General features: G+C 39.7%; 1 protein-coding gene across 1 annotated transcript in view; it reads right to left on the bottom strand.

Annotated features, from left to right (window-relative positions):
- Positions 1-12,540: 12,540 nt before the first annotated feature.
- Positions 12,541-16,824, bottom strand: part of tgfbr2b (transforming growth factor beta receptor 2b) — a 38,085-nt gene continuing 33,801 nt past the window's right edge. The window contains exons 9-10 of the mRNA XM_080006017.1: positions 14,698-14,825; positions 12,541-14,100 (exon numbers count right to left, since the gene is read on the bottom strand). Of these exons, the coding sequence (XP_079862143.1) occupies positions 13,831-14,100; positions 14,698-14,825 (398 nt within the window). The 3' untranslated portion in view covers positions 12,541-13,830. The remainder of the gene's footprint in view (positions 14,101-14,697; positions 14,826-16,824) is intronic.

Below are 16,824 nucleotides of genomic sequence, written 5' to 3'. Positions count from 1 at the left end.
CAATATATCTGAAATAAAGTCATGTTAAGATAATCTATAAGGCGATAGAAAATGGATCGAAAGCCGATCCTGCTGCCTAGCACATTCAAATTGGGTGCTATTCCATTTGAGCTAATTCCCCTCGAAGTAGGCGATGACCTGTTCACCTTGTTCACCTTCCTGGGACAGTACTGCTACAAGACCCCCGTCGCTAGCATCTGTGTCCACAATGAAAGGTTGCAGCAGGTCTGGATAGGCCGGCAGGGGGGCCTTCCAAAGTCATGTTAAGATAATCTATAAGGCGATAGAAAATGGACATTCTCAGCAGAACTCCAGCTTGGGGAATACATATGTTGATCCTGCTGCCTAGCACATTCAAATGCGGAGCTATTCCATTTGAGCTAATTCCCCTCAAAGAACTGCTACGGTATTCCTGAGTGGGCTTAAATGGAAGCCTACTTTCAGATGCAAAATCATTTGATGCACCGTCGGCCAGTTGACTGAGCTTATAGTGACGTGCTTCCACTGTGATGCACGCAAATTCTAATCCTTGCTCCACAGGAAGGTGTCTGATTTCGGAGGAGAAAATTGAGGGTTCAAATCCCTTCATGGTTAGTCGTTTAAGATGAGCATTCCATTCCCGAACCAAAAGTCTTCCTCTAACTACTGGACTCATTCAGTTCTCTCTGTGGAATAATGCAATTTGCAACAATACTGGTATTGTTGCAAATTGCACTAACAGTACAGCTACTGGCCAGTTCCTAGCTCCTAGTCCCTAGTCCTGGCGCTTGTTCCTCGTTTATGTGTCTTTGTTTCGTCTTCCCCTAACCTGCTTGTCTCCTCTCGTCGACCAAGTCTGTCTGTCCGTCCCTCTTCATCCAGCCCGCTTCCCCGTCTCTCCACCCAGATCCTGGACCCCTCCATCATCATCCATGCCCTGCCCTGCCCCATCCCTACCTGACCGGGTCCCCCTAGCCATCTCCACCGTGTGGTCTAATAAACATTCTTTGTCTGCCTCCCGTCTCTCTGTGTCGTGCATATGGGTCCCCCCTAGCTCCAGTCGTAACAGAAATGTTCTCCAAGTCCGAAGAAATATCAGATTCAGCAGTGCTGTCGTTCTCCGCGTCGCCGTCGAACAACTGACTATCATTGTGGAATATTAAGTCCAGTATGCTAACACTGACTTGGATCTATCGCACTGGTCAGATTAATGTCTGAAATGTGATTCAGAGCTTCCGCCACCCCTTCGCGTAATTCATAACGACACGGAGATGAAAGTTTTCACAGACAAGTGAGACCAAAACACCACCGTGCTGCACTTTAACCGTCTGTTTACGGAAGTGACGTAGGTGCGTGACGCGAAGGGTTTTTCTTCTTCGCCGTTTCATAACAGTGGCTCCGTGTGTAAGAGTAGTACGATTTAAAGGTTGAATTCTATCAAAACGTTCCCATATTGTGACTTCACATTACATGGAATATGGAGGAATGATCTTCACCTGGATGGTCGCTTTAAAGGAAACGATCGATCAGCGTTGTTTAGCGCCTCGGGAAGTGAACTGTATTTCCCCATGTTATCTGCTTGTTTGCTCACATTTTCCTGCTGAGTCGTACCACATATCCAGTGTACCCAGCGTTGTCACTGATCATGAAATCACGTACTACGTTTTCTCCTCATTACTCTTTTTTTTTTTTTTTTCTTTCACCTGTGCTGTCAGCATGCTGGGCATACAACACAGAGTATTTGTATGCCAAGTTCTCAACCTGCAATGCAACTCTTCATTTTTTCTTTAATCGTTAGCAACTGTTGCAAAAACTCTGTCCTGTGGATGACCTGTAGGATGACAAGAGCACAACCGGGCAATGGAACACTGGTCTTAAATAACTAACCATGAAGGGAAATAAATAAAATATTTTTATTTTTATTTAAACTTTAAATATAAGAAGAATTTAACAGACGTATACTAGTAAATAAATAAAATGCATAATTATTAATAAAAGAATTGTCTGTTTGAACTTATTATCTTTCAATATTTTATTGTTTAACTTATACATTTGGGCTCTGTTGACACCTTGTAATTTTTAGTTACAGTTTTCTATAAATAACTATAATTCACTGGTGTCATAGAAGCAGTAGCTTACCCAACCAGCAAGCATCCCAGATGCACACTGTGAGTCCAGTCCATTAAAATAATTTTATACTTGTCCAAAAGCACAGATCCCTCATCAGAGCCTTGTTCTCCAGTCATATCGACTCTCTCTTCATTGTGGAGTAGCATCTATCACACACAGCTGTGCAAATGAGGAGGACTAGGTTATGGACAAGGCTTCGGGACCTTAGTGCACACCACTACTCTGAAAAAACAGCAAATCCCATTGGCATGGCATATGCATATGGACATATGACTGTTCTCTAATGCAGTCCTAGTCATATAATGATTTTTTCTTCACAAATGTGATTCAATTGACAGTGCATATAAAAAAGTGTGGCTCAGCACACCATCTACTGAAATCAGCGCAAAGCATGCAGGGAGGACTCTAACAAGATGACCAATGTTGCTGGCATTCTGCGTTGCAAATAAACTCAGTTGGTACCGCCCCCTTCCCTCCCACTCCTGGCTCACTTTTGCCATTTTTCTAAATTGTGCAGTGCCTGAATTTAATGTAGTTGTTTATTATTTGAATGTTAGTTTATCATATTTATTACCTTAATATCATGCCACAATACAATTTTCGCAATTGGTGCTTTGCAATGTGTGGCTCGCATGTATATCCATAGTTTAAAAGCTAAAGGCTGTGTATGAGAATGCTTTATCTAACTATAAAGAAAGGAATCTCTGTTGAATATGCATATACTAATAAATAAATAAAATACATAATTATTTTTATAATTTTTTGTCTGTTTGAACTAATTATCTTTCACAATTTTAGGGTTAAACGTAATCCTTTTGGATCTGCTGACTCTTTTTGATGATTAGTTACAGTTATCTATAACTGTAACTAATCTTTTAGTAGCTACTGCTACTTTTAGCAGTAGTTACCAAACCAACAAGCATCCCAGATGCATCCTGAGTCCAGTCTATTAGAATGATTTTCTACTTGTCCAAAAGCACAGATCCCAGATCAGAGCCTTGTTCTCCAGTCACTTTTGACTCTCTTCATTGTGGAGTAGCCTCTCTCACACATGGCTGTGCAAATGGGGAGGACCAGGTTAGGGACAAGGCTTCGGAATTTAGTGTGCGCCACTACTCTGAAAAGACAGCAAATAAAAATCCCAAGTGTGCTTTTGCAAGAACAAACCTATTATAGTTTGGGATTTCCCTCTCAGAGGTCATATACAGTATGTATATTTTCAACTTAAACAATTATGTTTATATAAAAAGACACAGGAATGGTATGAATATCAGTGCTTGAAGTGCAAATATATATGTATGCTGGTGTTCCCTTTATCCACTTGGGGTGGGGGGGGGGGGGGGGGGGGGGTCGTCATGGTCAAAAAAGGTCGAGAACTGGGCCAGTGAAAAGTCTGGATCTCTGTATGACATTTCTATCTGTTCTGGCCTCAAAAAACGTAGAAGAAAAAATCAGATGCGAAAATGTTTATTGTATATCAGAGAGTCAAATACATCAATAAACTTTGGTAGGCTCAGCCGAACCAACTGAACAACCACATATGTACGTACATAAGAAAAAGTCACGGCATGCCAAAGAGTAAAACACAGAAGTTCCTGTACTATATACGAGTGAGTACTAGACCACTTCAAGAATTGATAAATATGTTGACTAAAAGTTTTGCTTTTCACAAAATAGATACATATATATACTGAGAGTTCACACTTCAGCCAGCAGGATGGCTAGGATTCAACACCGTGAACTTCTAAACTGTGCTCCCTTGTTATTAGTCTCCCCCAAATGAGCAATGATGGATTCTGGTGGAAATTCAAACATTACATACATTTACTCTCTAATTCTTGAATAGCCTCACTTCCTGATCACCTTCACATGGTCAGACATCTGATACCTTTCCTTCAGTTCCCTGGACTACACTGCTTGGTACAGGTTTTACATCTGTGGAGCCATCTAATTCTTCAATGATCTAAGGGTCCCAAAACAGACTTCCTGCATCTATTAATAGTTATATGGTGAAGCAGCTTTTGGCGAATATGCAACAAACAGTTGGAATAAACTTCCACATGATCAGAAATTTGCTCCATCACCATCTACTTTTAAATCCTTTCCCAAAACATTTATGTTCATTGCTATCTTGTCCTAAAAATTATAGCTCAGTTAAATTGCACTTGTACCTTTTTTATATATTTTATGCTGTTATATTTCTTTACATATTTTTAGATGCACTGTATTTTTGTTTTGTTCTATTCCTGTTTTGAATGCTGAGAAATACATAAGCAATCACAAGCAAGCAAGCGAGACATAAGCAATCCAGTTTCTGAATCTTCACTCATATTAGATATACAGGACGTAATCTAAAAGTCAGTTCCGACTTTCATGCGGCGGACCGGGCAAGACAAGCGCTCTACCTAATGCGCCGGACACGTTACAGCGGGAGCTCACCGAAGCCCTGATCTAGTGGACTATTTCCCTGTGAGCCTTTGAGTTGTCCTTTTCGCCCACGAGCCACATTTTGTTTGAACCTTTAAATAAATACACACCAACTGGCGCTGTTTTGCCTCCGGCTGCCGCATCTCTCTCATTCCCTGGCCTTGGGCCAGAACACACCTCCACAGGGATTTTTTGTTTGATTCAATTAACCTTGGAAAATGAAATAAAGACATCTTGAATAGAAAATAAAAATGTTATTGGTTTTTACTTTTTTTGTTATATTTTCTTACGGCTGAGTGTATGTGGGCTGGTCCCCACCCAGAGCAATGCGACTCGATCAGGTGGACTGTCCTCAGTGCGCCGGGGGTGAGGGACCACGGGAGGGGCAAGGGACCAATCACATGCACTTACGTCACTGAAGGTTCCTCTTGTGCCAGTTAGTCTCTGCCCTGGAGTTAGAGCCAAAAAAAGTCCTTCAAAATGTAGTTCTAAGAACTACAAATGTTCCTAGTTCCTGCAGTGCGGACACAAGAAAAGGGACGGTTCCTCCAAAAGTTCTTCTAACTATGAAAACGTTTCTGTGGTGAAAGATCGCCGAATGTGTGGATGTTTATTTACACAGAAAGTTGTGTTTTGGAAAACATGACACTACTATTACATTTTGGAATTAAATTCTTATGTGAAAGGCCTTCAAGAAACAGCAGACTCATTATCAACATGGGTCATTGTCCAGTTGTGTGGAGATAAAGCCTGAAGCCCACTGCATGCTTCAATATTGGAAGTTATGGATGTGAGAGTGCTATTTACACAGAATGTTGGGCTGAAATATTTTAAGGGCTGGGCAGTATCTGCCAAAATGACTCAGTTGATGGCGCATTAGACAGAATATCTAACACTCTCCCAACTGAGCTATTTTGGCAAAGTGTGCATTGACCATCAAACATTCAAGTGCAACATTCTGTGTTAGTAATTACTCAAGATTCCTAAAGGAAACCCGTTGAATATTGAAATTCTACCACATTGGCTAAAAACAGAAACATCTTGGAAGCCAATATTTGCTTCAGAAGTCAAGACCAGCTGACTTATGTTCAGAAAAATAGGCAATTTTTTGTCAAAAAAAACAAAAACGATCTTTACCCAAGAATTGGCTGAAAGCCAAAGATTGAGGATCAGATTTATAGCTAACAAGTGATGGAAAACACAGTCACTTTCTCTGAGAATTAATAGCCATTGAGGTCAGCTGATCATTTGCTGAAATCTGGGCTCAAACCAGATACCTTCAGTCTCGCTTTCCCAAATGAGCTATTTTGGCACATAGAGTGAAGAGCACCAAATGTTCAAGCTCAACAATCTATTGAAGAATACAGTGGGCTTCAGGCTTGATCTTCAAAGAACTGAATAATCAGTGAGAAATCTGAAGTTTAAGGCCCAATGTTTCACATATTGAAGGCAATTAACGTAAAAAAGAATGTTGAACATTTACTAGTAATTCTTCACATCCAATCATCATATTAAATGCACTGACTTTCATAATGACTCAAAGTTCCAAATGGAAAACATTGAAAAATGAGATTCTATCACACACAAACTTTGCTGATAACATTATTGGCTGAAAGCCTATGATTAAGTATCAGACTCCAAAGTAAGCAGTGTCGGGTTTTCCAAAAGGCAACTTTCTGTCTAAATAAATATCTTACAGCAACTATAGAGAATGTAGTCGATAAAGGCATTACACAAGAGGATTAAAGGATTAAATGTTGCAGTAAGTTGTTTTAAATAAATATTAAAGAAAGGTATCAGAGATTGTGAGTTGGAACTCCTTCTGCACATCAACTCTGTCTTGCATAGCAATGGCAAACAGACCCTTACTGTTGGGAAAGTGATGGAAAAATTTCAATAGAAAATTAATTGTTTTCAATCGTCCAACTAATGAATTTTTCAGCATTCAAAACAGGCATATTACAAAACAACCAAAAAACAGAGAATTTTATTCATTTCTTTGCATGTTTTTAATGCAAAGAAATAAAATAGCATAAATAATGTATAAAATAGGTTAAAGTGCAATTAAAATCAACTATATATTTTAAGACAAGATAGCAATGAACATTAATGTTTTGGGCAAGGACTTTAAAGTCGATGGTGTTGGAGCGAATTTTGGATCATGCGGAAGTATTCCAAAGGTTTGTTGCATATTTGCTTATTAAGGCTGCTTCACTGTATAATTATTTATACATGTAGGAAGTCTGTTTTTGGACCCTTAGATCACTGAAGAATTAGATGGCTCCACAAATGTCAAATCTGCACCATGCAGCGTAGCCCAGGGAACTGGAACACAGGTGTCAGATGTGGATCCATCATGCTGGCTGAAGTGTGAACTCTCAGTGTATATATATACTGTGTATATTTTGTGAAAAGCAATACTTTTGGTCAGCATCTTTATCAATTCTTGAAGTGTGCCAGTACTCAGCGGTAAGCACTACTGGCACTTCTGCGTTTAACTCTTTGGCATACTGTGACATTTTCTTGCGTACCAGCACTTCTCACAAGCTGCCGGTACTCTGTTCTACCCTCTCAAGTCAACAAATCAAAAAGACATCTTCTAAAATATATAATTTTTGATTGAATCGGAGAACACTTTATCTTTTAATTATTAGAACGCACAAGCTGTGAGCTCCTCCAGCTCAAGCATCGAGATCCGGCTTAAATACCCCCAACATGTCAACATGTGAATAAGGGCAACACCGCCACATATTTCTCCGCTGCGGTTCATCGTTTCTCCAAACAAAACTATTTTTATTTTATTTCAGATGTAGTTATTTTTCTCAGTTTCCGAATTAAAAAAAACAAAAAAAGACCCTTGCGTCCCCATGGCGCATTACGCATGGCAACTTCAACTCCCCACCTCCCCACATGAATAAGGGGAACATTGGCACCCATATATATTTCCACTTCAAGCACTGGTATTTATACCATTCCTGTCTTTTTTTATGAACATAATTGTTTCAGTTGAAAACATAAATACAGTATATGACCTCTGAGAGTGAAATCCCGAACTATAATAGGTTTGTTCTTGCAAAAGCACACTTGGGATTTTTATTTGCTGTCTTTTCAGAGTAGTGGCGCACACTAAATTCCGAAGCCTTCCCTAACCTGGTCCTCCCCATTTGCACAGCCATGTGTTAGAGAGGCTACTCCACAATGAAGAGAGTCAAAAGTGACTGGAGAACAAGGCTCTGATCTGGGATCTGTGCTTTTGGACAAGTAGAAAATCATTTTAATGGACTGGACTCACAGGATGCATCTGGGATGCTTGTTGGTTTGGTAACTACTGCTAAAAGTAGCAGTAGCTACTAAAAGATTAGTTACAGTTATAGATAACTGTAACTAATCATCAAAAAGAGTCAGCAGATCCAAAAGGATTACGTTTAACCCTAAAATTGTGAAAGATAATTGGTTCAAACAGACAAAAAATTATAAAAATAATGATGTATTTTATTTATTTATTAGTATATGCATGTTCAACAGAGATTCCTTTCTTTATAGTTAGATAAAGCATTCTCATACACAGCCTTTAGCTTTTAAACTATGGATATACATGCGAGCCACACATTGCAAAGCACCAATTGCAAAAATTGTATTGTGGCATGATATTAAGGTAATAAATATGATAAACTAACATTCAAATAATAAACAACTACATTAAATTCAGGCACTGCACAATTTAGAAAAATGGCAAAAGTGAGCCAGGAGTGGGAGGGAAGGGGGCGGTACCAACTGAGTTTATTTGCAACGCAGAATGCCAGCAACATTGGTCATCTTGTTAGAGTCCTCCCTGCATGCTTTGCGCTGATTTCAGTAGATGGTGTGCTGAGCCACACTTTTTTATATGCACTGTCAATTGAATCACATTTGTGAAGAAAAATTCATTATATGACTAGGACTGCATTAGAGAACAGTCATATGTCCATATGCATATGTCCATATGTCTCCTGTTTCCATCCTGGGAGAGGATGTGGGGCTGGTTCAGGATTACAAATACCTGGGGTTCCACTTGGACAGCAGAGGCTCAAGTCCTTTGGAGTGTGCAGGATACTACTGATCATCTGTTAACTGCCTGTGGTGGCCCGTGAGGTGTTCTATGTGGTGCAGAGGCTGAACAAGCTTGTGAAGAAAGCTGGTTCAGTCCTTGGTGTCACCCCATTATGGACAATCCCTTCCACCCTCTACATGCTACTGTGGCAGAGCAGAGAAGCACCTTCAGCAATTGACTGTTAAAACCACAGTACTCCAAGGAGTGATACAAGAGATATTTTCTATCGATTGATCTATCTATCTCTTTACAACTCAACGAAAAACATGCACTGTCGTGAGCAATACCCCTTTAACGATAACTATTAAGACTCTCCAACATGGCAACATTTTCTGGAATATAACGTTTGCAGTAATGGATATCATTCATAATCCAAACAACTGTTATACAAGATGGAATATCTTTATTGTATATAATAAGATACAATAACATAAAATAGAATGGTAGGATTTATTTGGCCATCAGAGGGCAGCCAGGCTCCATAGTTTTATACAGCTGACAACAGAACAAATGGCACATGACAACAAAACGTCATCAATTGTAATATCATTCACATGATTGTGTGTGATTTATGTTATTTTCTTTAGACAGGAGACAAATATTTCTAAAACTGCTGAATGACCCACTAAGTTTTTATTTTTTATAAAGATATTGATCCAGAATAATGCACAGTACAACCAACAACCCTTCCTTTATCAATTGATGGGCCTCACCTATACATAAATCACTGTGAATTCTGGAATTACCTGGATCTTGACAAAATGTGACAAAACAGACTTTTCCAGCACATTCAATGCAAAGTACCGGCCTCCTCTGGAGTAGTGGATCTCAACCTTTTTGCTGCCAAGGCCTCCCCGTGTCCAACAAAATATTTCAGGGCCCCAATACATACTTTATGATAGATATTTTCATCATTTCGTCTTTTATCTACAAAGAGGATGCAAGTGTTTAAAAAGTTGCAGTTCCTCCAAAAATAAGAAATAAATACATGTTCCAAAAGCGGATGTGTAATAAAAATAAATACAGAAAAATAACCACTATTATTATAAAATGTATTTTGACTGTTCACTGGACATTTGTAACTCAGTGTGAGCACCGCTGCTGGCTTATAATACGGCCACTACATGGGGGGATCTTTGACAAGGCAACCCACATCATCCTTAACCACACTCTATATATTTTATATACAGTTTGTCTTCATGGCTGAAAAGCCAGCTTCACACATTGTGCTGCTGAATGGTATTAATACATTAACTGCTACATTATGAGCTACCTTGAACGTTTTACTCGCACATGTGTTTCGGTCGACTATAACTTGTTCTTGACAAGTTATATGTTTGTCCATTTTGTGTGGGAAAAAATGCACAGCCAGAGCAACAGCAACAGTCAAGGTAACTATAGGGTTGATGTTGAGAGCACTATGATAGCACGCTGCTTGGTGGTGAGTTGTGTTGATTTAAACTAAAAATTTGTTTAGCTAATATTAAATTGGACAAAGTAATTGACAGTGTTGAGCATGAAGCTGGAAATTGTGGCAAATATTATTCCTTTCGATTATTTGTTGTTTTTATTGTTTTTGTCATTTTCTATGTTTTTCAATATTTGTCTTTATTTTTAAATAAATGTTTCCAACCATCCCCCCCTGGCAAATCTCGAGGACCCCTAGTGGGTCTGGAGCACACAAAAACACAAAAGACTGTGAGGTAGTTAAGGCCATAAAAGAATGGAAAAGTATGCACCACAAATTAATTTTGGACACAGGATGTTTGGTCCTGAGGCCAGTCGTGATTCCAGGAATACACAAGTGACTCAAAGATGGCCATGAGAAGGACAAGTGGAGATTCAAGAAATAATTGCTAAACATTGAGGAAGAAGGAAAGGAATATCACAAGATGAATGAGTGAGAGAGGGATGGAAGTGTGTGTGTGTGTGTGTGTGTGTGTGTGTGTGTGTGTGTGTGTGTGTGTGTGTGTGGTGTGTGTGTGTGTGTGTGTGTTGCTGGATATGCTTTTTCCTTGTTACTTTACTATCGTCAGTCTGTAAACCCCACAAGCCTATCATTACATTTGCTCAGTTCGACCTCTGGTCTACACTAGAATGTCTACGCCACAAGCACACACACACACACACACACACACACACAGACACACACACAGACACACACACAGACACACACACACACACACACACACACACACACACACACACACACACACACACACACACACACACACACACACACACACACACACACACACACACACAGAAACTGGCAATAAAGATTCTGATTCTGATTCTGATTCTGACAAAGGTGAATGTTCCATTCTAGTGTTGCTTGACTTAACCACTGCCTTTGACTCTACCAATGAATAGGTAATTCTCAAATTGCTCTCACATGGTTTTCCTTATACTTTTCTAATTGATATTTTAATGTTCACATCAACAATTATGTGTCCAACCGTGTCCAGCTGGGAGGACGGCGATGCTAGAAAATTTGTGACCCTTTCTGTGAACATTTCTGCATAAATGTATGTGAAATGTGAGCAAATGTCAAATCTTCATCTATGTCCTGAAAATAGAATATTTCATCACATTTTTGGTCAAAATATATGCAGAAATTCAGAAAATCAGTTCACAATTATTTCTAGCACCACTTTAAAAAGTCAAAAGAAAGTAAAGGGAAATGAATGATCCTGACATTTTACTGATATGGAAACAGAGGTATTTGGAAACTTTAGGTGAATTATGTTCCCTGGAACAAGGAGAAAGGAGAACATGAGAAGTGCAGGGAAAAGCAAGAGTAGCGGAGGACGGATGGAAGTGTAACAGGGAGAAAAGGAGACCAGAGGGAGGAGGGTGGGGGAAGGCAGAGGAGGGGAATAGATTAGTTGCAGACCCTGGACTCGGGATGGAGCCTTGCGTAGAGCAGCCCCCACTCAGAGCTCCACAGCACAGAGGACTCTTGAATCACACTGGGATCTCCTTCCCAGACCATTTCAGAACAAGAACATCAATCCCTTCTCACCCGGCCCTGTCCCCGTAGGCACGCTAACTGGTAGATTTACAGTTGCAGTCAGACATGAAAAAGAACATTCTGCTGCGGCTGTACTAGACTGTGCACTTCACTCACAATACAAACTCTGAGGAGTTTTGTCTGGTCCATGGAAGAAGAGCTTCTCTCAGAGATGTAACATATTTATTGAGGGCCCATCACACACAGACACACACTCCACCTCTACCAAATCACCTTAGTAGGCCTTCTAATGTGACGGACAGCTATAATGCTGCTGCATGCACACGCTACCTTACGATCTCCATTAACGGAAATTAATTGATCTAAATTCAAATCAATTCATGGATAATTACCATGATTATAGTCCTAGACCACTAACGGCCAAGTGTATGCAGATAACTCAGTTAAATGCAACCCCATAACTCAAAGATCACTTTACCCTTTGGGGTTATTAGAATTTGTACACTAACTAAGAATTTGAAAGAAAAGTCAAGATTAAGCTTTTATTCTTCATACTTTTTCACGCATGCCAGAGAGCTTGGCCTGTCCTCATTGGATGATAGCTTAACTAATATCCCTGGATTCATTTCTTCCAAATAATTCTGAAAATAATGATGGATGAATTATTTTTGATCGAGTGCTTAGATTGTTGCATTTTAGAACCACTTTGATTGACTGCCATTAGTAATAAACCAAAAAATGTGAACTCACAAAACAAATCATGAGTTTAATCTATGGCATGGATGAAGGGCCACATCCATCCACATAGAACCAAGAAACTGGTCTAGCTGCCAATAATTTTGCCATCGACTTTGAAGAAAGTCAAGTAAAAACAAGTAAAACTGCGACTTTTTCTTTGATCACCAGAGGAATTAAGAACGTAAGAAAAGCAGAACACATCTTCAATGAAAAACAAATATGTTTTATTCTGAAATATTTACAATATTTACATATTACACAAGCAGTAAGTAAAACTTATATTTGGTAAGATTTGATCATTTTATATCCAGCCAGAAAATAAAAACAAGAAACCCCAAACACATTTATTTGTAAAATATTTATTTGCATAGCATTCAAATATAAGTATGATCATATTCCCTTTTTAACTCTTATTTACAGTTACTGTATTGCTTTTTTGTACATTGTGCCTTTTTTATTTGGCAAAAAAAGTTGAAACTGTTGCATGGTAAAAAAAACACACACACGGCACATACCCTGATGCACACACACACACACACACACACACACACACACACACACACACACACACACACACACACACACACACACACACACACACACACACACACACACACACACACACACACACACACACATTCCTTTGAATTCCTGCTGGTGGGGAGATCATTGTTATAGCACTATAAGTGTTAGTGATATGAAAGTTCTGTATAACATTTGACTGTATATGTTCCTTACCACCATATAAGTCCACATATGAAAACATATGTCTGAGTTAAATAGGATGCAGGCTAATGCTCAAACACATTTTCCAGCTGCTCCATTTACTCAGAAGTATGATCTTGAGAAGAAATATCTATGTTCTTCAAACAGTAAAGTAAGGTCCTGGTACAACTGAGAGGGAGAATATGGACTTGGGTGTAGAAGTAAGGAAAATAGTAAAATACAGTGGGACATCTTATAAAACTGTAACTTATATCACTGTAAAGGCAATAACTGCTCACAATATGGCTTATCATCATCACACACAGAGGCACTTATGAACAAAACCATTGATTAACTAGACTCACCCATGTTAGAAAAACATATATATTATGCAATGCATAAGTATCCCATGGTAAAGTGCAAATCAGATGCATTAAAATTTAAAATTGGCCGTTGTCGACCGATGAGGAACCTGTTGTACTCACTGAATACCATCTACACCCTTGCCGGTTCACTGGCATTTTGGAATCTTCCAACTTAGCTACAGTGATTTGTCTTTGTTTTTTGGGTCTTCTTTGGCTATTCGGCATCTGGGTCACTATTAAAGTGGTTGGAGTGTTTGGACTGTTTTACCTTAAACACCCCCATTTGTAAAGCCGGGCAGACTTTGGCTCAACTCCACCTGGCTCAAAAGGTCTTTGGATGCAGGATCTCATCTCCTGGCCCGTCTTCTCCTCCTCAAAACTCATAAAATTCATTGTCTTTTAAATCTCAGAGGGCTAAGTCTTTACTTCTCATCACTCGCTGAGCAGTGTGGAGGCTGGATCACCCGGATCTCTGTTATTTTCACCCCTTCCTCCGCTGCCATCTCCTCCTCCTCCGCTGATGGTATCTTCAGCTCTTCCGGAATCTTCTCCGCCGAGGAACTGCGACTGGAGAGCTTGTCCATCTCGTCATCCACCACCACCAGGCGCTCGGCCACGCAATGCGCCGTCAGACGCGCCTCAGGGTCGTGGTCCCAGCACTCCTCGATGGTACCGCATATGGCCGCCACACCCTGCGCAGAGGGGCACAAGGTCATCAGAGTCCTAGCTTTTGAATTTTGAGTGCAAATGTCCCCAAAATATAAATATATAGTGTCAATATTTTAATCATATCACCATGCTGTATGTCAACTTTTGCCAAGTACCATTTAAAGAGCTTGGGTTTTTAAAAGCTTGAATTGTTTAACTTTTGGTGCTAAAATCACTTAATTGTCAAAAAATGTATGACATTTTGAGCCATTAGCTGCAGGGAGTGCCATAAAAAATACTTTTTTTAATTAAATGAAAAAGCTTAAAATGCAAAGCAACACTGGAGGTGGCCTTTTCTCCCATCCCTAGTATCAATTTATGTCGATTCTGTTGAAAACACAGCACTGCAATATACAATATATTACATGGGTGATGCCACGATTGGGGTGTCATTTGTGACCCACTGATATTACATTTACAAGGGCATACAAGGGCTAAATGGCACGCTAATGGAATTGGCCACATAGTAATACATGCTATCATTAATACACATTCTTCATTATGCAAATGGACAAGGAAGCGAGGGTAAAAAACCAAAAAAAGTATTGTGTCTGAATGCTGTTCCCGTTCATGCCTCTTACCTGATGGCTGAGCCAGGTGTTGGGGATTTCGGGTCTGCCCCTGTCTCTCAGGACGCTGTCCTTCATGCTTTCCACACAGGGGTGCTCTCGTACCTTTGAGCCAAAAGGAGGCTCATAGTCCTTCACCTCTGAAACACACAAGCCCAACACCAGTGGGTGAGATAATTGATATGGACAACTGATCGTCCTTCACTCAAGTTAGTGAAGAAAATGTATGAAGAATCTGGATGCATTTTCAAGGCAGAGACTAGTAAAAGTAATTGTTTTGCTAGTAAATGCATAAGTAACTAATAAATAAATACTAGTACTCAATTAATAGTGACTGGTAAATTTGAAATAGTTACTTGTAACAAATGGAATAGAATAGATACTATTCGGAGACAAATATGTGATATCTGAAATACGGAGCCCCATAGGACTCAATGACAAAATTGTCCAAATTGCTTTTAGTAACATTATAATAGTAACTAGGAACAATTGGAATAGTTACTAGTATTTAATAAATAAGTATTATTAGCTAATATATTTTTACTAGTTAAACTAAAATAGTGACTTATAACTGTTGGAATAGCAATTAGTAACTAAAATATAAGGCCATACCTGAGCTGGATTTTAACCCTCTAATTTCTGGAGCCTTTAGGCAACAACACTACCCAGTTCTACTAAGTTTAGATAGATAGACATAAGCTGCTTCCACACAAGAACTTCAGACCGGATAATTAGGTCTGGACATTGTCCGGAGTTGCCCTTTCACACATGTAGTACATAACCATAGATTGTCCGTGTCAAATGCCTTTACACCTACTGGAAGTACATTGCTTGGTTTAGGGTGATGGAAGGAGCATGGGTAGAGCTTGCGGGAGGCAGGATGTGACGTAATGACGCATGACGCTGCAGGGTTTTACAGCACACCCAAGATGGCAGACAATGCTACTGACTTATAAGTAATTGTGACTTTTTGCGTTGATACTTGCGTTGATGTACTTGGACGTATCGTCAATATAAACAAGTGAGTGGAAAGGACTATAAAGGAAAGCAGAATGAAGTACGAGGCAGTCATACTCCATGAATGAAGATCCCACCGGAGAAAGAAAGCTACAGCGTTGTGGATCCATGTCCAACAGCATCCTGAGTCACATGATAGAGACGTCATCAACGCACGACATCTCGCTCGCTGTGAATTCTCCAGACAATCAGTTGCTGTTCACACATACAGCTCAATCAGAGTTTACACAGACTTTGTACTAGGGCGCTGGCTGGGTAAAGTCCATTTAATGTTCGGTCCAGCTGATTCAGACATTTGCGTTCACACATGCAGCTCCTCCAGGTAATGTCCGGAAAATTTCAGGATTGCAGTGCATGTGTGAAAACAGTTATAGACAATAAAAAAATGTACGACAAAGAGGATGAGATGGCCCAGACGGGTGAGAAAGTGGCATAGTGCGCCATTCTGAGATCATCATTTTTGCCGCCACCGCAAAGGAAATGCTTGTTTAAGCGCTTGACCTGCACTTGTTTCTAAAAAATAAGAAATCAGCCTGCCCTAACAAGTAATTAGTCCTAGCTTAAGCCCGTTATCACTCACCCAAACCCTCTCTCTCTCTCTCTCTCTCGTTTTCTTTTTATTAAAAAAAAAACATCCAAGGAAAAGAAAGAGAAAGCTCACAGCGCTCAAACCGCTAAACATGAAGAAAAAATAGAGAGAGAGCGATAGAGAGAGAGTTCCGGGATGGTGTCCAGACCTCATGAAATTGAACTCACAACAGCTGCAAAGTCTGTTTCCCACCCTCAAAGAAGAAGGATTTCAGACTTTGCCGGGAAGCCCAAAAAAATAAAAATGACAGTCAACGCCTGTATCCACTGAAGCCGGAAAACAACATCAAATAAGAATCCAAGAATCATCAAAACTCTATCTCGAATTTCAAATCTACTTTTTAACATCAACAGGGTTAAATTTCACCAAGCGTCCGTCATTTCGGTATTATGTATAGAATGAGATTGGGTGGTGCTCTATGGATTCAGTTGTTAAACAGATACAGTTTTGTGTTTTCAATGGCTTTCTTACGGTGGCCCTGAGAACACAACGCACAGCAACTTAAGAAAACACATGCAAAGAGACAAAATACA

The sequence above is a fragment of the Zeus faber genome, assembly GCF_960531495.2.
Source record: "Zeus faber genome assembly, chromosome: 8".
NCBI classification, from domain to species: Eukaryota; Metazoa; Chordata; class Actinopteri; order Zeiformes; family Zeidae; genus Zeus; species Zeus faber.
The sequence above is the reverse complement of the archived record's forward strand: the minus strand, read 5'-3'. Positions and strand labels throughout refer to the sequence as shown.